The sequence below is a fragment of the Falco punctatus genome (assembly GCF_963210335.1).
Source record: "Falco punctatus genome assembly, chromosome: 4".
Taxonomy (NCBI): domain Eukaryota; kingdom Metazoa; phylum Chordata; class Aves; order Falconiformes; family Falconidae; genus Falco; species Falco punctatus.
The window spans coordinates 922,504-945,244 of NC_137583.1; the positions used below are offsets into that span (position 1 = coordinate 922,504).

The following is a 22,741-nucleotide window of genomic DNA, read 5'->3' on the forward strand; positions in this document are numbered from 1 at the left end:
ATAAAACACTCACAAGCAGCAATGCGATCGAGATGGTGCTAGCTTACGAAGTCTCGGTCTCAGTCCATCTAACCACTGCTTTCCCCAAGTGGTATTCAAACAGTTCAAGCTTTGTATAAAAGTGGGAATGGAGCTTAGTTGTTTAAAAACCAGTGTTCAACTGCAACAGGGGATCCTCACGCACTGCCCGTTGGTCATTTTACGCAGTATGAGACATGGCTGCATAGGCAAGAGCTGCCTTGATACACACTTCTTAGCTAGCAGATTTTGGAGCAGTTTGGACCCACTTCCTTATCGTAGGGATGCTTCTAGGCGGACCTGGTTGTTAGCCTCAGGCTTCCTTTTTTGTGGGCTTCCCATATAGTTATTTCCTGCAGGGGAAGAAAGTATTTCCACTCCCGTCTGGCTTTTGGGTTGTTTTTTGGGTAGGCTTTTTTTTCAGATTTGAAGAATACTAGCTCTTTTGGAAAAGGCTGTGGTGGTGTTTATTTTTTTTTTTTTCTTTTCCTAATGGTGGTGGTGTGGTGTGTTTTTAATGTCTGTGGTGATTTTCCTCTTTTAAAGTAGTTTTGCAGGTAAATTTTATCATTAATTGCTTTAGTCCCTTTCAGAGTGCAGATAATATATTCATTTCCACCCCACCCCCCCCTCGGGTAAATTTTAGTAATTAGAATATAAAAAATAACTAAAAGTGGTTTTCTGTTGTGGTGAATCATTGTTGCTAACTGTTTAGAGTCCTTAAGTTAGCTGCTGACAGACAAACTTCTTCATCTCTCTGTTACTATAAATCTAAAACTTTGAATTTATTATATCATTGGAATAAGTGATCCCTGCTGCACATAATTAATCCTCTTCTCTGTAGTGTTAGGTTCCATTAGAAAATGGACCCCTTAGAAGATTGAGCCTAAACCCTTAGAAATAAAATGTTACTCCGTTTAAATAGCATCAGTTAACACTTCTTTTTGATATAAATATTTTAAAGCTTGTACAAACTGGATTAATGTTCCTCTAGGGTAATTAAATGAAAATTTGGTAACTTATTAATATCTCTCTCTCTTTCTTTCTCTTTTTTCTCACACTCCTTCCAAACTTATTAATCTCTCCCCCATCTCTTTCTCTTCTTCCCCCCTTTCTCCTTCTGTTCTACCCCTTCTTTTTTCTTTCTTTTTTCTTTGTTTCTTTTTTCTTCCTTTCTTTCTTCTCACTCTCTTCCCCTCTCCTCCCGAAAATGTGCCTTTACAGAAACATAAGGTAGATCTTTTCTACAAGCTGCGGCATGTGATGAATGAACTCATTGACCTACGCAGACAGCTGCTGTCAGGTCACTTGACACAGGATCAGGTGCGGGAGGTCAAGAGACACCTCACAGTGAGGCTGGACTGGGGCAATGAGTAAGTACAGGTACCAGCTGGGTACTGTTTGTTCTAATTATTGTTAAATAGCTCTTACTAAAAAAATACCAACAACTTTTTCCTTCCAGTAGTATTTGTACACAGGTAGAACATTTTGACTATTTGGAAATCAAATACAACTTTTCACAGTGAGTTCATTGCATAGTTCTCTACTATTACTATAAAGTGAGCTGTTTGCTTATTAGTAAGCCTTTTCTAAGGTTGTCTGCACTTCTAGGAGGATTAGGTCACTTACTTTGTATCAATACAGTGAATATTAGGCCTGGGAGAATGTGTTTGTAGATACTAAACCCACTTTTTTTTTCAGTTGAGGAAGTATTTTAATGGTTGGTGCAATATGTAGAGAATCTCACCATCAACAGTGACATTGGAGCCAAGGCTGTATATTTTGACTTTTTATATAATGACATTTCTCAGAGGTTTAGACTCTCCTTGGTCAGTTCCATGGTGAATTTGTGGAGAGGTTTTTTTTAGAGCCAAAGATGACTGCAACTCAGATGGTAATAAATTGCCATTAGGCAAAAATTAGCCCTACACCAGAACTGGTTTTGTTCTTGAGATGTAGTGTTTCAGGTAAGTTTTGCATGATGCGTATATGACCTTTCTAAAGGAAGTATCACTCTCCTCAGGCACATAACAACTGCTTTTCAACTAGGAGTAGGATTAGTGCTAATTAACATATGGGGGGCAGGGCGGAATTCTTTTAAGTTGGCAACTAAGGAAGAAAGTAAAACGTTTTTCACTAACATGCCTTTGTTATGACTGTTCCTTAGTCACCCACTTCAGGACCCCATCTGAGAGACATACTTGAACACATTCATGAAGATTTAGCTAGCCCCTGTGCTACATTTCATTTCTCTGTTGAAAGAAAGCTCTGAAGGACATAGACTAATAGATTGCATCAAGTTGTTCTGCAGTGTGGAGTTACAGATATTTTCCATTATCATTCCCAGTAGGGTAAATGGGAATCAAGAGACCGTTTTTAAGCATTATGCCTAGATGTTTTTGCTCAAAGAGTGCATGGATGAAATTAGCAACAGGAAGCTGCAAAAATGTAAGAAAAAAAGGTGAGGAGAGTAGACAGCAATGCAGCAATGGGAAGAATAGGTTGTTCAAGGAGTTGGCTATAGACATCTTTTCTTTTTAACATAAAATCCTTAAGTACGAAGTAAATTAAGACTGTAAGGGTAAATTAATGCATGACAATAATGGAGAAGCATCAATGAAACTGGGAAATATAAATATGTTCGTGATTAAATTCATCTGCTCAGGATGCTTGTTTAGGTAAATTCTTTTTCTGTGTTTCTTACTATATAAGAACAGGTACTGACCTCCCTAGAGAAAAAGGCACATTATATCAGACATACATGCTTAAACAGATAAGGGTATCAATAAAGGAACTGCATTAAAAGGCATATGATTGAAAAGGTATTTAATTAGTAGACTATGCAGTATTTAAATACAAAATGTCTGGGATTTTGGAAGGTCTTTCTGCAACATCACTCTTTTCATAGAATTTTTGGGAGAGTTCTGTCACTTCCTTGTATCTCCCCACTCAGATTTTTATCATGGAACTCATAACCACCTGCTGTTAAAAAATTAATGATTTTCATATGCATATTCACATAGTACTGCCCTTTCTCAAAAAATGTAGTAGTGTTCATTGCTTATTCTGTCATACTTGAGATTTGGAAATAAAATAAATGAAGAATGTTGTTATTAACATGCATTAATGTTAATAGAGAAGCTTAAGTACATGCAATTTGAGCAAGTCTGTAGTTATTCAGTGTAGTACAATCTGATAGGAGATATTCCATGAGTAAGTAGCTTTCAGAAAAAAGGATTCTTGATACATACCTAATACATAGTATGTGTGCTACTTTTATCCTGACCTTGATCATTAATGCATTGTATTACTTAGGAAGGATGATGTGAACATGAAATTCACACTTTCCTGTCACCACCCGTTAAGGGTCTTTTCAGTTTGAACTGGTATCATTTTGCCTTAAATACACTGGCAGTGGTTCTGGTAGTCACCCCTTGTGTTCTCCTAGGAGCTGGTGGAAGTCAAGGGACAGCAACACTTCTTGGATTAGTAGTTACAGATTTTTTTTTGTGAAAAAACTCATTTAGTCTGTTTTCAGAACTACTGCCGTGAACATTTTTGCTTATTTTTGTATGCTTAGTCTAAATATTAAGTTTTGCTCTGTAGTTTGGTCTATTAAAAAGGTAGGGATATAATTTATTTTACAGTTATCGCTGCTAACCTTTTGTATTGTTGGTAGTCATTCTTGCAATGCAATATTGATTTCCATTCAATGTAGCAATTTAATTTTCTGTTGTTTACACATTCTTTCTCCCCAATACAAAAATATGATCCTGAGTGCATCCTTTTTATGATGATTTGTTACTTCTTCCAGTTCCCTACAGTTAGCTTTGTTTTCTATGCATACAGTGACTAGTATTGTTGCTATATAGGGTTTTGTATTTCCCAGTTGCTCAAAAGAGCATGATTTACTATCTTCAGATAAGCATCTTAGTGGTTTGAAACTTTCAGTTTTAAGCATTCTTCTGTGTATTTTTGCACATCTCATATACTGTCCTTCTTCCTGCATATCTTGCTAGGTTTTATATATAATATTATAAATAGGGTTGTTTTTTAAAAGTATTTCACTGGGATACAATTTATTAGAATATTGATCTGTTGAAGTCTGAAATGCTATTGGAAGTGTCCAATGATCTGTAAATAACAATGAAAAAGTTGTAAAGCAGCAAATAGACATTATAAAAATGAAGTCTGCAATTCATCATCTTATTTTAAATCATGTTATAAAGTGAAGTCTCCAGTTCTTCATCTAATTTGAAATCACACTGCAAGTATAATAGAAAATTGATTTTGAAATTATTTTTTTTTAATTAATGGGTAAGCTTTTCAACTTCTACTAAAGCTTAAAATGGGAAACAAGAATTAAATTTTCTTACTGACAAAACCCTGTTTTATTCTAGAGTCTTTTGCATCAAAAAAAGATGAAGGAATCTGTCTTACCAAGCTTCTCTTTGATACGTGAATACTCTGCTTCTGCCCCAGTGTAAAAAATTAATTGCAGCAGTATGTGCATACCTTATTTACCAAACAGGCAGGTAAAGATTTCTTCAAAGTAATTTAACTTAACAATAAGAGGTCATCTAAATGATCTTCAGGATTGATTCTTTCAGATTAATATAATACCTGTCAAGGACATTAATAGACAGCATCCACGTTTCTGAGCACAATCACTTTCCCATTTATACTGAGGGAGGACCCTTCCTTCCCTATAAATGTGGGGTAGACACTCAATGTTTAGGCTCAGAAACAGAGCAGGGAGCGGGGAGTCACCAATACATTGAGATTTTGGACAGATAAAAGCCATAAATAAGATGAGTTTGTAGGTTTATGGTACTTTTCAGCTAAAGATTATTCTTTTTCACATAAAATGTTATTAAATCCTTACATTAAAAGAACTCTTCCAAACGGTTGCCATACATTCTGCAGAGAAAGATCCACAGATAGCCAAAAGTTACAAATTAATATTTAAAAAGAAAAACGGGGGGAAATGTTAGAAATTAATCTTTCACACTGCTGTACAAATAAAATGAAACAGTTTCAAAGTCATGGTCTTTTTCTTACCTCAAAATTGCAGTCAGAAAGCCAGTGGCAGTTGCAGTGTTAATACCTAACTACTAATGTGCGCAACACTGTAGAGGGAATAGTGTGATCCAATGAAGTAAGCTTAGTGTTAAAGCTCAAAGAGTTCTGAATTTCAGTGCTCACATCCTTATAAGATTATTTTTGGACTTTAAGTGACTAACCTTTTTTTGACATGAAAGGAATAATAATTGCTTCCTGGTAGTGTTGCAACAATTAGCTTAAAGTTTGTAAAATGAATTTGCAGATGTGTTACACGTATATATGAGGTACATAGTAGCTGGAAACCAGTTGTTACAGTAGTTGTCATTGTTGCATCAAAGGTGATCAAAACAGGAGTGAACAATTTAAACAACCACAATGAAATGCTTTTAAGGAGGTTACAGAAAGAATGGTTGCCATTTCTGTCTAAATATATATTTTTACTCTCTCCTGAATATACTTGTAGTAATGATTGAATAGAGATTAAAACTGTAAGGAGCTCTCTTGCATGTCAGTCTTCAAAGAACACCTTAATAACCTCTCTCTGTAGTCTGATACTTCCATGCTCAGAAGTATTTGCTGCCGTTCCCTTTAAACAATTCTTTACTAAGATTACTTACTGTCATCTCATCATCTTCATTTTAAGAAATAATTTCCTGTGTAGCATTACGTCAGCACTTTACTAACTTTATAGATCACAGCCCCTGCAGTTTCTTTGTACACAAGATAATTTAATTCTGTCGAAGAAAAATATGAAGTTGTGTTAGCACAGTCTAATTTTCACAAACATGTTTCTCATACTTCATTTTCTATGGATTTCTCTATTGTATTTCCTTCGAAGTCTTTTTTTTTAAAGTCTCCACATAGTTTATGTGAATCACTGTCAGAATCATTTTGTTTCCCTTCAACACCTTTATAAATGTATTTGTGTAGGAGAAATATGAATGATATTAAATGAGGGTTTGATACAGTTAGAGAAGGAGTACAAGGAAAATTAGCGGCTGCAAGATTAAAGCTGAAAAGAGTCAAGGTTAAGAGCATGTTTTTGGAGCAAGGGGGATGGTATCTTGCACACTGTGAAGATGTGATGAGTTCTCCCGATCTGTTCTTCAAGATTGGATGTGTATCTTAAAGACATATTTTTAGTTAAAGGACATATTTCTGCAAGGTTCTTCTAGGAACAATTGTTATGACTTGTAGTTTTATGAATTCTAAATGGTATAGCATTTGTATCATAAATAAATGAAAATATTAAAAATTAGGATCATTCTTTGAAGTTACCATTAAAACTAAGTTGATTTTCTCTAGAAGCCTGTTTAACCTGAAGCAGAATTGTATGTTCATTCCTTTCAGTATTAAAAATGCTAGTATTTCTGTCTATTGGCTTGTCCTCTGAGAGGAAAGTATCTAGAGATTGCGGGCGGTGGATATTTTTTTTTATTCTTTTTTTCCCCCAAAGAAAGGAAAATTCTAAAGAATTCTATGTACAAGATGAGGAATATCTGAATATTGGCTGGAGTTTATCCCAGGCATATGCTACTGAGGTAATTGATAGGCTTGGGGAGATTTTGTATGTATACTTGGAACATATTTTTGAAAGACAGTTCAATGTTAAGGCAGAATAAAAAAGCACATGAATTTACTTGTAAAATAAAGTATTATGGAGAGAGGAATTGTCAAATAAACAAACCGGTACATTATCTAATTTTTATGCAAGCTATGTTTTTGAGAAATACAGCTTGGCAGCTGGTGCTCTTATATTCCCACAGTATTTGAGAAAGTGGGACACCGACTATCATTGCCATTTCAAGCATTATGCTCTTTGCTGACAAAAAATAATGGGTACAAATTAAATGCATAAACCTGATCTTCCACCTGCACGATAAATGACAGCATGTTAGTACTAAAGCAAAATACACCTTTATTTGCTGGGAGCAAGAATTGTGCAGGATTAACACAGTATTAGAGAATGAGAATCTTCTGGGCTGAAAGTCCACGGTGTTAAGGGATTTAACTAAAAATAGGGTATCAGATAGGTTTCACAGGGATGCTACTGCAGTTGTATTGAACATTATTAAGTAGAAGATAATACCTTTGTCATGTCTTGAGTAATGAGTCCAACCACTGTTTGACCTCAGTTCTCTGGAGGGTTGAAATGATGAGAATAGTGCAGTATCAGGCTATGATTAGCTTTGGCAATTTTTTTCTGTAAACTCTAATAATGCTTTGGAACTGCATTGGAACTGCAGTTACAAGTGGTTTTGATAATGTTATTAGGAAATCATTTGTTATTATCTATGTTGAAGAGGAATTCCTTTATAAATATACTTTGGGGGGGTGGTGGTACACATGTGAATGACGGTATTTTGGAAATGTCTTAGATACTCAGGTTCAGGAAAGCCTCTGTGAATGAACATGATGAACATTAACCTTATTTAAAAAACTTTGAAGTGGACTCTGCATATTACCATTTTTACCTGTTACAGTTTTTTTTCTATTATGTTTTCGGACTTACTATTATAAGTAGGCTCAAAGAGCTGCTGCAGGTAAGGATTACCTAACGCATTGTTATTTTAATCTTTTTCATTTGGTAAATAGATACAGTAATTTTCATCTTTGCAGCTGCAGTTTTCAGATACTGGTCTTGGGCCATGGATAAGTTGTGTTTGATAGGTTTTATCAAAAAGTGTGCGGAAGGTGTGTAACTATTGCTTTCACAGTTTAGCCTTAAGAGTTTAGGCAGTGGTGTTTGGCATGATAACTGAATTCATGAAGGAAAATTGTTCTTTTTCCCATTGAAAATATAGCTAATTTTGGCAAAGAACTAAGACTGTGGAAAATCCAGTTTGTTGGTACGGTATTTTAATGGCAATTATAGTACTAACAGTTGTTTGCCAGCGAGTGGACCAGGACTGAGCTATCTATTTTTGAGATGTGATGGTTTAGGGATATAATTACAGAAGGAAAACCTGATTAAGCAAAACTTCAAAAAGGTTTGCAGAACTGGGAAATATACTGGCAATGATTACAAGTACAGTGGTCAGCAAAGGTATCTAACTGGGCTTCGTACAAACCACTGGTTCTTCCTTGCTGTTGTTTTAATTTAATTGCTCAGAAAGAGACACTGTATTGCTTGAAGACTCCTGTTTATTGCACAATACAATTATTCTGTGGTACCTGAGGGGGTTTTGCAAATAATTTTTTTTATTTGCCATCAGGAACAAGTCTGTGCAGGATGTTTCCCAGTCTGATTACAAAATTAAATTGACACTTGCTTTTCCTTTATAGTTAGTGACAGAAAGAGTGCAAAGGTGGTCCATGAGGGCACCTCTTCTGAATCTTTTTTGAGACTTTTAAGAATTTCACTGTAAAATACCTATAAATGAAGTATCAAATAAGATGAAAGCATGAAAATAGTTTATTCGTATTTCTTTAATTTTGCTCCTAATATGTGTCTTTAGAATAGTTTTTTATTGCAATGCTTGCAACTCTTTATGCCTCAGAACCTGAAGATCTACAGATCAAAAGTTGAGTTTCGATGCCTCTTAGGTTGTTTTGTTCCGCAGTCTACAATTATTAATTAATTGTTAATTGTTGTTCATTTGTTTTTCTTGGATACAGAATACTTTATTCTGTTTACTACTGACGTGCAGCTGTGATCTGAACTTCTGACTTTAATACAGAATCTCTTAACTAGTCATCCTCTTTGCACTGGTTTACTTCTTTTTTATTTAAAGTAATTTATATATCTGATTTGAGCCAAAATATTATTTCAATTCAGAATAATTAAAAGGGATTTTTTGATATGTGTGTGTTCTTGTTGATATTGCAGTTATTGCTTATTATTAAAAAATACTGTTTATACAGTGATAGTTTATGGTTTAGCTGCATCAATACCAGGAGTTTCAAAGCTTCCCAAGGCGCAGTATCTATTTGCCAGTATGCACAGGATTACTAATGGAACTTTTTCATTATGTAGTGAAGGAACCTATTCAAATACTGCAGCAGATACCAGCGTACTATTGCTGTTTGCCTACTACATTTCCATGTGTTAAATCAACTTGTTCTGGATATTGCTCCAACATCGTGGCCAAAAGCTTCAACTAGCATTACTTACTATTGTTCCACTGAAGTCAGTGAACAAAAAGTAACAAGTTCGTAGTGTGGAGGGGTTTTTTGTTTGATTTTTGCATTTATTTTTATTTAGAAGGACTGTCTGTTTAATGATTAACAAATGCAAAAATACTTAAATAGTTTAGTATTTCTTGTGTCCTTGCCCTTGAGTAAGCACATTTGTAGTAGATAATAGTGAACACTCTAATGTATTATACTTACCATTGTTCCTTCCTTCTCTTTTGCAGACATCTGGGCCTAGATTTAGTTCCTCGGAAGGACTTTGAGGTTGTGGATTCAGATCAGATCAGTGTTTCAGATCTTTATAAAATGGTAAGAAATCTGTGGGAGATTCCTTTAAGTTTTCCATTTGGGAGGGAAAGAAGGGAAAAAGTTTTTATTCTTTACAGATATTTTCTTGCTTAGAATAGTGTTATTGTAAGCTGAATGTCTTTTTCATTTGCATCCTAGCCACCAGAATAGTCGGTGTCTCTAGTACCTTGAGTTTAGTAAGAATGAACCAGCTTTCTTTTAGAAATGGCATACTTATATGCATTGTAATTTCAATTTACAAAGTAACATGGTATGAAAACTGCAGAAGGTAGCTTTGAATGTCGTGTCTTCCTGTGATTTTCTTATTTCTAAAATCTGTTGTTTCAGAAAGAGGAAAAGTTCTAAATAAACAGATCCATCATACACAGCTAGTGGAAATCCTTTTAAACTTTGATCCTTGTTGCTAAAATCAATATACTAGCATCAAATGGAGTAGCAGTAATCTTTTTTCACTTATTTGCAGAATTAAAGAAAAACAGGGCTGGAAAATCTTAAGAGGTTGTCCAGTCCATTCTTTTGCTTAATGTCAGGATCAACTGCCTCTGTCATTTATGACAATTTCTTCTCTGTTTCTAAAAATCTCTAGTGTTTAAGTCACCATAGCATACCCAGGCAATCTTTTTGCTCGGTTCACTGTTCTTACAGTTTGGAAGTTTTATTAATTGTAGTCTTTAGATATAGAGATATTTCACTATAAACTCACAGGTTAAGCTTCATGTCTTCCTGTCATGTCCACAGAGAAGCAGTTTACGCCTGCTTGTTTGCATCACCGTTTTTTACGTACTTGTTAAGTCCCATTCAGTCCTCTCTTCCTTAGGCTAGAGAACCCTATTTCTTCCAGTTTTTCTTTCTAGGTCAGGTTTTCTAGACCTCTGGTTCCTGCGTGTATTCTGCAGAGATTGTATTACATAATCTACAGTTTGCCATTGCCTTTTGTAAATATACTGTTAAATTCTGTAAGATGGGAAATAATACAAAATCTTGGAAGCTCTAGAGATTAGCTGTGGTGATATCTTGCAGAGGTCTATTGATCTGAGGGCACCATGAGCCAGGCAGATGTCCTGGAAAATTTTATTGATGTATAATGAAGGCGGCTAACAGATTGATGTGCTTTTGGGTTACTTGATTACTTTGAACAGCAATTGTTAACTTGCTGGGAGAAATAGAACTGCTTCCAGTGGTAGGATCCTAGTGTTGATCAGCCTGCTTCTTCCATTAATTAATGCTTCTCAAGCCTGGAGTCCATCAACAGTTTGTGTGGGTCTGGAAGGTCCATGAGAGCCACTATTTGGTTCTTTGAGGAGAGTCTGCAGATGCAGCTGAAGAATACTTGAGTGAAAAGTCTGCTTCTAGGAGTTGCCATAGTTAGTAAGCATCTTTGCTCTTTCAAAGCTTTTTATGCTCACAAAAAAGGAGAGCAAGGGAGGAGACCAGTGAATAAGTTAACTTAAGCAAAACTAATCCTTGAATATGAAGGCCATCTCTGTTGTGTGGCAGTGTCCCTTAGAAAGCATGTGTGGTGCATTTGAATAAGAATGTTAGGATTTTCAGGAAAAGTAGTAAAACCCCTTCACTGCAGTGAGTTCCAAATTCTATCATTATTGGTCACTAGTACAGTCATGTTAGTACATAGCAAAGCTAAAGGTGTGTTAGAAATGTGAATTGTGTCATTAATGAACTGGAAAGCCACTAATGCATTTCACAATTGAACTGCACTTGGATTCTTTGTTAGTAGAACTGTGTAATACAGTTAACTTTGTTTTGGATCATGATGTAGCAGTAAAGGGAGAAACAGCATATAATGTTCAGTGGAAAGTAAATGAAGACTTTTCCTGGGATGCTACTTTATTTAATTTTTTTTTAAAAAAGGAAAGAAAGAAAGAAAGAACAATTACTGTAATACAATGTCATGGCTTAGTATCATCCAGAAAAAACAGTAGATTTTCTACATAAATATTGTTGTAGTGTCACTCACTTCTAATAAACTTTGGGTTTCCTATTTTAAAACGTTTTTGGCTTTCAGCTATCAGAGATTCAGGAGTGATAGTTAATGTCTACGTGGGGTCCTTTGTACATCTCCCTAAAATAAAGGCATGTTTTGTAAACAGGCTATGTGATGTTGCTATTTTGGATTATTTGCATCCTATAACAGAGAGAAATAAAAATTGTTACATAAGAAACACTGAAGTACGTCACTCAATAGTACTAATCTGTAATGTTTGTTCCTGATTTGCCATAGTCACAGGAAAGTTTGGTGCTATTACAGCAGTTTTCCTTCAAATACAATGTACAAATGACTTGGTACAAAATTCTATCAGTCATGACTCTGAGAACACAAGATAAGTTGCTAACAGGATTGCTTTATTACTCTGTGTTTCATTCTGCAGTTTTCTTTACTCTGAATACTTGCAGTACAGCAAATAGCTAATATTTAATTGTCAAAAGTAGTCTGATTATGTCACCCATCTTAGTCCTGAAGAAAATACCCCCAGCACAGTTTGCTGCTCAGTTCTGTGCTGGTATCAGGATGTGACCATTAGTCAGTTCACACTTCACTGTTGCTTTAGTTTGTAGATTCAAGAAGACAGTGCTGTCTGATCACATCCAGTTCATAGTCAGAAGGCAATTTCAGGAACCAGAACAGATGAAAATCTGTTATTTTTTTAACTTAAATTTGGCAGAAATTGAAGGAAGGTGGTTTCGGTGAAGGTGTTTGTTTTTCTGTTAGGGTTTTTTTAATGTGGCTTTGGGTTTTATTGTTTAACAGAAACCCAGGGAGAGAATCCTCCTTACTCCTGGCAAAATACTTAATGGGCTTTCATATGAGCAATAAGGTTTTATATTGTAAAATATAAATAAATAAATAAAGTAAAACTTGCGGGAGTAGTTGTGAGAGTCCAGGTACTTTCTCATGCTTGTGCCATTGTAGAATGTTAAATGTAACATAGAGAACAGTTATTATTAGCAGTATATTACACTGTAACAGTATATTAGCAGAACAATGTATGGGGTAACACATTAGACTTCCCTGTCTGTGCAAACAAATTCAAGCATTTTATACAGTCATTAGATTTAGGATTACTTTTCTTGGTAAACTGTAAATTTTAAAATTTGAGCATCCTTCTTAGCTCTCATTTCTCATTGCTAAGTATATTTGTGACTACTGTATTAATCTCTTTGTCACAACTGTTGTACTTTGAGGCCTTATACACCCTGTTTCTCCAGGTGACTCATTATGAAGCTAAATACCAGTGGCTTCAGGATATGCAGCATTTGTCAGAAATTGTTGCTTTACACCTGAAGGAAACCAAATTGCTTTTTCCTTATGACAATATTTGTGCTTTTAACTAATATGATGGATCACTTTTTTAAAAAATTTACATTATTTTTGAAATTGTAGGAAAATATGTTGTCAGAATTCTGCCACAGAGCTTGGTGCTGGAATTGCCACTAGACTGAAGCTGTCATTTAGCAACTCAAGTCCAGCTGAATGTCAGAAACACTTGGATGGCACTTTTTAGTGGAAGGGGTTGCAAGACACAAATGTTTGGAGGCATTTGCAAAAAATCAGAGATGTTCAAACCTGGTGATTAAATGTCTGTAGCTTTCCTATAAATGTATTGATTTGTGTATGTGTCTTCAGGATGAATTTAAGAGATGCATGAAAGGTACAACTATTGGCTATGTTACTGCTGGATCTTAGCCATTTCTTTCAACTATCAAAAAAAAAAAATAGTTTACCAGATTTCCCAATAAATCAGATCTAAGTTTCAAGTTAATGCTGCCATCACCTCGTAGCTGCCTATTCTTTATTCAGATGGAAAATGAAATTGCTAAGAATGAGTAGTTATAAAACTTGGTAATAGAGACTTCAATTGCCCAGAGCTCTGCTAGAAAAGGAAACCAACTGGACACAAACTGTGCAGGAAGCTCATGAAATCTTTGTGACTTTTTTTGTTTGTTTAACAAAGCAAATTGTCAGAGGACAGTTCTGTGTACATTTGGTTCTAAACCCTAGTAGAAGTCAGTTGAGAGTGAGATGATAGAAAGCAGTTTGTTTGAGACTGATGTGGTAGTGGTAGGATTCACTTATCAACATTGTTAGGAGAGGAAGGAGGAAGAACAACAATAAAAACTAGTATCAGTAGGTAAGGTATCATAAGAAGGAAGTGTGCTGGGAAGAATAAGTAAGGAGAATTGATAGCTCTTTCAGTAAATTAAAAAAAAAAACATACAAGATACTTGCTAAGAGGCCAGGTTGGATAAATTAAGAATTCTTTACTATCTTCAGTCACTAGAGTGAATGAAAGGGAACTTAAGGTTACAAAAAGTAAGTGTAAAACAACAGAAGTATAGAAAAGTATGATAGAATAGCACTAATGGGTAAATAGAAGAATTAGGCAATTTACAAATTAAGATATAACAAGCAAATGTTGTCAGTTCTATCAAGAAAAAGTGTTATATCAATCAACTGATAGTAATTGGGAAGCTAAAGAAAAGTTTTTATGCTTATGGGAAAACAATTGGCACATGATCCAAGAAAATAACATGACGTTTAATGTTGGCTTTGCTCCCTTTACGCTCTGGTAAGGTGGTAAACTGTGTCAAATTGCTAATACCTGTGGGAAGGTGAAAGTAGTCACACTGGAACAGGGTGGAAAAGTTTATAAAGTACTTGTCAGTTCCAGAGATATCCAGAAATATATAAATTTCATTTGGGATGTCTAGAGAAGCTGTATCAGACATGTTAGTGATAATCATTGGAAAGACTGTTAAGGCTGCAGAGTACCAGCAAAGGGCGGGCATACTTCACACCTTTAAAAAAGAGTGATGGAGGAGGAAGAGCTAGTAATCGTTCTTTCCCCATAAAAAATCCTGGAACAGAAAAAAGATCCAATTATTTGCAACAGGGAGGTCAGTAATAGTGACTGTGAACTTGCTCAGAATAAGCAATTTTCATGAAGATTTTAATAGGTTTTTTAATTTAAATTCTTCTAAGTTCATTAGTTCTAGATGAAATTACTGTAAACACAAAGCTAATTAGAAAAACCACACCCAGAAAAAAATATAATGATGAATGGTTATCAGTAATTTTTAAATAGGAGAGAGGTTGAGTCAGCTTAATTTCTTGTGGTCATCCTCCATTTTGTTGTGCTTTATGTTTCACTAATGACTGGATGATGACATAGGGAGTATGCTTTCTAAATGTGCAAATACCACAAAGTTGGAAGTGGTAGTACATTGGAGGAAAGGATCAGAATTTCAAATAATGTAGAGAAATTGAAGAAATTATCTGAAAAGTGTAGGCTACCAGTGAGAACCATAAACGCAGTGGTTTAACTTCTGCAGTCAATTGTTGCTTCTGAAGTACAGGTTGGGAATGCTGCAAGCTTAGGTGGTTTTGTAGGAGAAGATTTGAGTATTACAATGGAGTCACAAGCTGAATTTAATTAATCTTTTCATGATAATGATGGATAAGACAATCAGTGGGCCTAGGTTACAATGGCAAGGATTCAGTTTAAGCATCAGAAAGCACTTTGATTTTGAAGAAAGATATACTGAAATGAATCATCTTATCTGTTAAAGTTTGTACAACCTTAAGAGGCAACTGTCTTTTGGGGAAAATAAAGGTAAAACAGATATTATTTTATTTGAGGTTTTTTTGGAAGGAAGATAACAGTCCTATTTTTGTATCATCTTGCAAGGCTTTTCAGGTTGAAAGGGGCCTCGGGAGATCTAGTCAAACATGCTGCTCAATGCAAGGCCAATACTGAATTCACACCAGGCTGCTCAGAGCTTTGTCCAGTTGGATCTTGAAATTCTTCAAGGGAAAAGACTGGGTACCTGCTGTAATACTTGACTGCCATGATGGGGTTATTTTTAGCTTTTTGGAAAGTTGGGATATCCCGTGCTGTAGTTTGTGATCACAATATTTTTTTCTCCTGCTGTGCAGCTCTGTAAAGAGCCTGGGTGTGTCATCTTGGTAACTTCAGTTATTGGGACGCTGCCATCAGGTCACCTCCAGACCTTCTCCAGACTAAAAAAGCTGCGTTCCCTCCATCTCTTCTCATACAGCATGTGTTCCAGCTCCCAGCTGCTTGGGTGGTCCTTTGCTGAATGGGGTGCACTATTTCAGATGTAGTTTACTGAATGCTGAGTAAAAAGGAATAAATTATTCTCAATCTACTGGCTACATTCCTGTTAATAGAAACTGTACATTTGTAAATGTCCTTGCTGTCAGAGTGCTGTCCTGATTTGTGTTTGGCTTGCTCTTTAGCAGGACCCTGCCAGCCAGTTCCCAGCCTAGACCATGGAAGGATTAGCCGGTTGCAAGTGCAGGACTTGTTGTATTTGTCCTTGCTGTATTTCATAAGGTTCCTTTTAACCAATTCCTCTGGATTGCCTAGATCCCTCTGAATGGAGGCCTCCTCCTTGAATACATTGACTGCTGACCCCAATTTAGGATTATCTGCAAATTCATTAAACTCCATAGGTCTCAGGATAGACCTCTGAAGAATACATGCTATCAAACTTTTGAGCCTGACAGTCCAACTGTTGGGATTTTTTTAACCAAAGTAGTTAGTCTACCCATCCAGGTGTAACTTCACAACTTGGGTACAAGGATGCTGTGGAAGGCTGTGGTGGTCAAGACCTTGCTGAACTCAAGATAGACAACAGCCAGTAGTCTTCCTTCACCTACAGGTCTGGTTATTTTGCCCTAGAGGGCTAGCTTGATCAAGCATGATTACCCTTGGCAAATCTGTGTTGGCTATTTTCAGTCATTTATGTACCCAAAAATGCCTTCCAAGAGAGCTTCTACATGTTGGGCACTTTGCCTAGCCAGAGGCAAGGGTATGTAAATTTAACGCAGTCAGTAGTTGTCCATATAGGAATAGCATGGTCCTACACTATTAAAGAAGAGAGTTGGTGAAATCTAGTCTTTTGATTGTCAAAAATTGAAACCCTGATTTTTGACACTTACTGTTACAGCTTTACCTAAATGTGCACTCTGTGAACAGCTGTGTTTGCTGAGGAAACTGTAGCTCTTTAGACCGGCTCTCATATTTCTGTTGCTTGAGTTTATGTCCCAATTTCTTACTCAGTTTTAGAGATGAATTTTAGTCAAAAGAAGCCAGTGTACCTTCAACAGCTTTAATAACCGTTTTTTCCTATGCCAGCTGATTCTGAGTGCTTGCAGGTGACAAAGATTAAATAGGCAACTCAGCCACCTAAACTGAGAGGGTTTTAACATTCAGAAGACAGTGTAGTAGTCAGACAAACAAGGGAGCTGGAGATCATTATTTCTCCTGCTGACAGTGTGAGAGAGGACGTTCTTATAACTGTGAATGTAAACAGTTGTCAAAATATGCCATTCAGAATCATAGAATCATTTAGGAGGGAAAACACCTTTAAGATTGAATCCAGCTATTAACCCAGCACTGCCAAGTCCATCACTAAACCAAGTCCCTAAGTACCGCATCTACACATCTTTTAAACACCTCCAGGGATGGTGACTCCACCACCTCCCTGGGCAGCCTGCTCCAATGCTTGACCACCCTTTTGGTGAAGCGTTTTTCCTGATGTCCAATCTAAACCTTCCCTGAAGCAACTTGAGGCTGTTTCCTCTCATCCCGTCACTTGTTACCTGGGAAAAGACACCAACAAGCCACCTCATTACAACCTCCTTTCAGGTAGTTGTGGAGAGCAATAACGTCTCTCCTCAGCCTCCTTTCCTCCAGACTAAGAAGCCCCCGTTCCCTCAGCCACTCCTCACAGGACTTGTTCTCTAGACCCTTCCCCAGCTCCGCTGCCCGTCTCTGGACACGCTCCAGCCCCTCAATGTCTGTCTTGCAGTGAGGGGCCCAAAACCCAACACAGGATTCGCCGTGTGGCCGCACCAGTGCCGAGCGCAGGGGGACGGTCACTGCCCTGGTCCTGCTGGCCACACTGTTTCAGATACCAGCCAGGATGCTGTTGGCCTCCCTGGCCACCTGGGCACAGTGCCAGCTCGTGTTCAGCCGGCCATCGACCAGCACCCCCAGACCCTTTCCTGCCAGGCAGCTTCCCAGCCCCCTGCCCGAGCCTGCGGCGCTGCGGGGGGTTGTTGTGACCCAGCTGCAGCACCCACCGCTGAGCCTTGTTCAGCCTCACGCGGTTGGCCTCAGCCCATCGGTCCAGCCTGTCCAGACCCCTCCGCAGAGCCTTCCTGCCCCTCAATGGCACCCACACTCCCCCACAGGCTGTACCAGTACCCTACGTACCGGGGCCGCGCTCGATCCCCTCGTCCAGATGGCCGATGAAGGTACGAGGCAGAGCTGGCCCCACACGGAGCCCTGGGGAACGCCGCTGGTGCGCGGCCGCCAGCGGGATGTTGCTCCGTTCCCCACTGCTCTTGGGCTGGGCCATCCAGCAGCTTCTCACCCAGTGAGCAGTGTACCCATCCACGCCAGGAGCAGCCAGTTTCTCCAGGAGAACGCTGTGGGAGCTGGTGTCAAAGGCTTTACTAGAGTCTGGGTAGGCAGCACCCACAGCCTTTTGCCCATCCTCTAAGCAGATCACCTGGTCGTAGAAGGAGATTGGGTTCGTCAAGCAGGACCTGCCTGTCATAACCCCGCGCTGGCTGGGCCTGATCCCCTGGCTGCCCTGCACATGCCCCGTGATGTGATCTGCTCCATCCCCTTCCCCGGCACTGAGGTGGGGCTGCCAGGCCTATAGTTCCCTGGATCCTCCTCCCGGCCCTTCCTGCAGGTGAGCGTCACATCTGCTGACTTCCAGCCGCCGGGGACCTCCCTGGTTAGCCACGACTGCTAGCAGATGGCTGGAAGGGGCTCCGTGAGCACTTCTGCCAGCTCCGTCTGTACCCTGATATCTTCTTGATTTAGTGTTATTTTGAAGATTGTCTTTCATTTTGTGGTAAAAAGTCTTATTTTTGTTCTGTGTGAAAGATAGTGGCATAGTTTGGAAAAAGTGCTGCCAAATACATTTTGTGGACTGTCTTTTACTTTCAGCTCTTCTGAAGCTATGAGGTTATCAGCAGATCATGCTGGTCCTGCTACAGAGTGTATATGTTTAGTCAGAATAAGATTTTGAGTATTTAACAGAAGGATAGCGATGGGGGTGAGTGAAGAGAATATTTATTAATGTGGTGGTGTTAATGTTACTATTTCAGTTTAAAATGCTAATGTTAACATGAATGTGTGTGGAACATGCATGGCAGAATCATTAATGATATGGTTTTAAAAGCTCTCTGAAACCATTTCAATTGAGATTAGTATTTAAATCTCCCTTTGGAGATTAAACGGGTTCAGTGAGTCTTGCAGTCCATTTTCTGATTATAACATTTCTTTCTAGCGTACAAAGGTTTAAATACAGCATCACCCTCTGAGTTCCGTTTCAGAGATGTTGCTCTTTATACTGATGCTTCTTTACAGATGTTGGCTAGCTGAAATTGTAGAGAAGTATTTAATCATATATCAGAATTTCATTTTCTGCTCAGAGCAAAAAATTTAAGTCTAAAATCCATCCTTCTTTATAGATGTCTATATTTTTAAACAGATGCACCTTTTCATAGACAGCATACTGGTAGATGAGGATTAGTGGTGGGGTATCACCCCACTTAGCAAGAGAACACATAGGTTATACAGTATAGGGTGATGCACTTTTCGAAAAGAAATGCTATTACAGCGTTGGAAATCCTGTCCAGCTTGTGACAGCCATTTACTTTAAAGCTAATGTAAAATACCACCTGTTAATTCAAGTAGTCAGGCTAAGAAATGGTTTATCTGAGAAAAGTCTTTAGGAAAGCTAGTAGTCTTGTGAGTGATGATACACTATGAAAAAAGGCCATGAAAACTTGGGAATAATCTTGAACAGTCATATTTTGAAATTACTGTTCTGTTGCTATAGAGATATAATGTAAATATTTCTTACTTTCAAAAAGGTTTAAATTTTACTGGTTTGTATTTCCACAGCATTTGTCAAGTAGACACAGTGTCCAGCAGAGCACATCACAGGTAAACATCATCTACATACCAATATTTGTTGTCTTTAATTGTTTGGTAATGTATGTAAAGATATGATGGAGATTATTGGGTAAATCCCTACCCATACAACACTTCCTCAGAAGATTCCCAAGTAATTAACTAAGGTCCTTTTTAGCTTCCATTTAGGTCTCTTTTTCCTTAGCTCTAACTGTTGTTCTTAAAAGATCAACTTCTGTAGTGGTATCAAAAGCCTTGATCTGCCCACGTGAGTTTTCTTTCTCCTGCTAACATGTGGCTAAGTAGGCTTCTGCTTCACATATCCATTCTGTAGTAGCGTAATCCATCCTGGTCATGGAATCTGGGTCTAATCTTTCAGAAGAACTGAGCTTCCACAGGTACCTGTCTTTAAAGGATGAGGATTTACTTGGATTTAATTTAAAATACCAAACAAAATTGATTTTGAGCTATTACAAATCTGGGTTGGAAGTCTGAAAAATCTAGATTTTCTTTGTTAGTATGTACCTGTCTACTCGTTCAGAGGAGACTAATTAGCAAGCTTGAGATATTCCTGCAACCTGTTTATTAAGATCAGCATACAATGGATATAAAGGGCTATAAAACTTAAAGAGTAAATTAATTTCTAATCATACTCCTTTTTTTTCCCTCCACCCAATTTTCACTAAATAAGTCTTGGTATACTGAGTCAAAATGTAAACCTTTCTGCTGTTTTACTTTATTGATTGCTCGTTTTATGCACTGCTGTTAAGGTTTCTTTTTGTTATACCTGCAGGGAATGTTAGCCTGTAAAGCCCGGGTTGTAAATAATACCATTATTTAGGTGGATAAAGACCTCCAAGATCATCAGGTCCAACCATTAACCCAGCACTGCCATGTCTACCACTAAACCATGTCCCTCAGTGCTGCATCTACACATCTTTTAAGTACCTCCAGGGATGGTGACTCATTTGCTTCCCTGGGCAGCCTGCTCCAATGCCTGACAACCCTTTCAGTAAAGAAATTTTTTCGTAACATCCAATCTAAACCTCCCCGGTGCAATTTAACACCATTTCCTCTTGTCCTGTCACTTGTCACCTGGGAGAAGACACACACACATCCCCACACCCGCCCACAGTCCCTGTCAGGTTGTTGCAGGGAGTGATAAGGTCCCCCCCGAGCCCCCTCCTCTCCTGGCTGAACACCCCCAGTTCCCTCAGCTGCTCCTCACAGGACTTGTGCCCCAGCCCCTTCCCCAGCTCCGCTGCCCGTCTCTGGACACGCTCCAGCCCCTCAATGTCTGTCTTGCAGTGAGGGGCCCAAAACCCAACACAGGATTCGAGGGGCGGCCGCACCAGTGCCGAGCGCAGGGGGACGGTCACTGCCCTGGTCCTGCTGGCCACATAAATGACTTACATAAATGAATTGTATCTGCTAAAAAGAAATTACAAATGTTATTCTTAAAAATGCTTTGAAATCCATCTGCTTTAAATGGAAATCATCAGGAACTGCCCTATCACCATCTCATTATAGTTCATTTTCTGTATCAAGACAGTATCGGAGAAATAGGATTGACTTTGTTTACTTTATAAAAACAGATTTTATGTGCATAAACCTTTTTACTTGGTTATTGTGGTTTCTCAAACTATTCAAATTAAGAGAGGAAAAAAATAGGGGAAGAAAACTTAATCTAGTATGTATCTGTAAGGTAGAATATATTTGAGAGTAAACTTAAGAAAAGAGAGCAGAATTTCAGTTGAAATTATCCAGTTGGTCATGTCTTTTATTTGTGAAGAGCTAAAATTCATTTTTGTTGTTTTTAAACAGGTGGATACAATTCGTCAGCGTCATGGGGAAGCTTGCCGTATGCCAGTGCCTCATCACTTCTTCCTCAGTCTAAAGAGCTTCACCTACAATACAATTGGAGAAGACACAGATGTCTTTTTTTCTTTGTACGATGTTCGAGAAGGCAAGCAGATCAGGTAGGACTGTATCAAATAACTAAAGAGCTTCCTGGGAAAAAAAACTATGAGCAAAGAAAATGCATTAGAGAAAAACATGTGAGCTCTTCTTGTGGCACAACTGAAAGGACAAAGTGGATAAATTGTAAGGTGACAGCCCTGCAATGCATACGTGAGAGTATCAGTAATACAAGTCATTCCATATGAAGGTTAGTGCTTACATATAATCAAAGCATTAAAGGCACAGAATAGTTGAATTTTGTTCTGGATTGTGACTTTGTCTCCACACGGTACTGAAGGTCTTAGTGTTTAGTGGTTTCTTTCTTAGGGCTTTTGTTCAGGAGCTACTAATAATGGCAGGGCCACACTGTGTGACTGGTTTGAAAAGAGGACTGCTGTGTGTCTGGGTGCTGAATTTGAGGCTCTTTAACTCTCATCCACTCCTTGCCTTACAGGTATGTTACAATACAGCGTGTTTTCATTACTCTGTTGCTATCAATATAAACTAAAGTACTCCTATTCATCGCAAAGCCTAGGCAGGACAGCTGTGCTGCTCAGTATGTTGAGGTAATTGGTACTAACATTTGCAAATATGAAATGTCTTTCGTTTTTCTTTTTGAAAACATCAGAATACGTAGAAAAGTATTGCAGCATATACATTGTGTCTTGGAAATTAAGTATGTGTAACTTGGTCTGATCTAAAGTACAGCAAATCTGTGGGGTTTTTGAGTTTTGATTAAGGCATGTCCTGACGGTTAGCACAGACCATGTTTGCTACTGTGGTCAAAACTGTCCTAGTTTTCAGCAAATTAGATTTAGATTTGTTCCAAACTGAGGGAAGAGCTTCAAAATGTTCCTTCCTCTCTTTGGAAGAACATTATTCTGTGAATAATGTTCATCCAAGAAAGTTCAGAGTAGAGTGATAACAGCTTTGTAGCTCTTCAGAATACATCCCACTAAACAAGTGGTCTATATTGAAAAGCTCTCATGAGTTGTGTGTTATAAATATGTGTCTGTCACTGTTTAGTTGGGCAACTTAAAGGTTGTTTTGCAGAATATGGCAAGAACACCTAATCTGGTACTACATCATGTTTATTTCAGCCTCACTAAGTGAGAAGTGCTTGTTTTCATGTAGTTAGGAAGATATGCCTATAATTCCTCTATTGAGAGAATGAACAGAAAATAGCTGTTAAGAAGGAAAGGTGAAAATGGCAAAACAAAACAAAAGCATGCACAATTTAATTAGTTCATACCACGAAGCAGTAAAATACCAAATTA

At 37.9% G+C, this 22,741-nt stretch overlaps 1 protein-coding gene across 14 annotated transcripts in view; it reads left to right on the forward strand.

Moving 5' to 3' along the window:
• The window catches only part of DOCK3 (dedicator of cytokinesis 3), a 228,530-nt gene that overhangs the window by 72,461 nt on the left and 133,328 nt on the right, over positions 1–22,741 (forward strand). For 13 of the 14 annotated variants that reach the window (XM_080387450.1, XM_080387447.1, XM_080387457.1 and 10 more), the window contains exons 6-9: positions 1,243–1,391; positions 9,441–9,525; positions 19,497–19,538; positions 21,330–21,484. In XM_080387450.1, coding sequence (XP_080243576.1) covers positions 1,243–1,391; positions 9,441–9,525; positions 19,497–19,538; positions 21,330–21,484 — 431 coding nt within the window. The remainder of the gene's footprint in view (positions 1–1,242; positions 1,392–9,440; positions 9,526–19,496; positions 19,539–21,329; positions 21,485–22,741) is intronic. The other variant, XM_080387451.1, reaches the window with a different exon arrangement.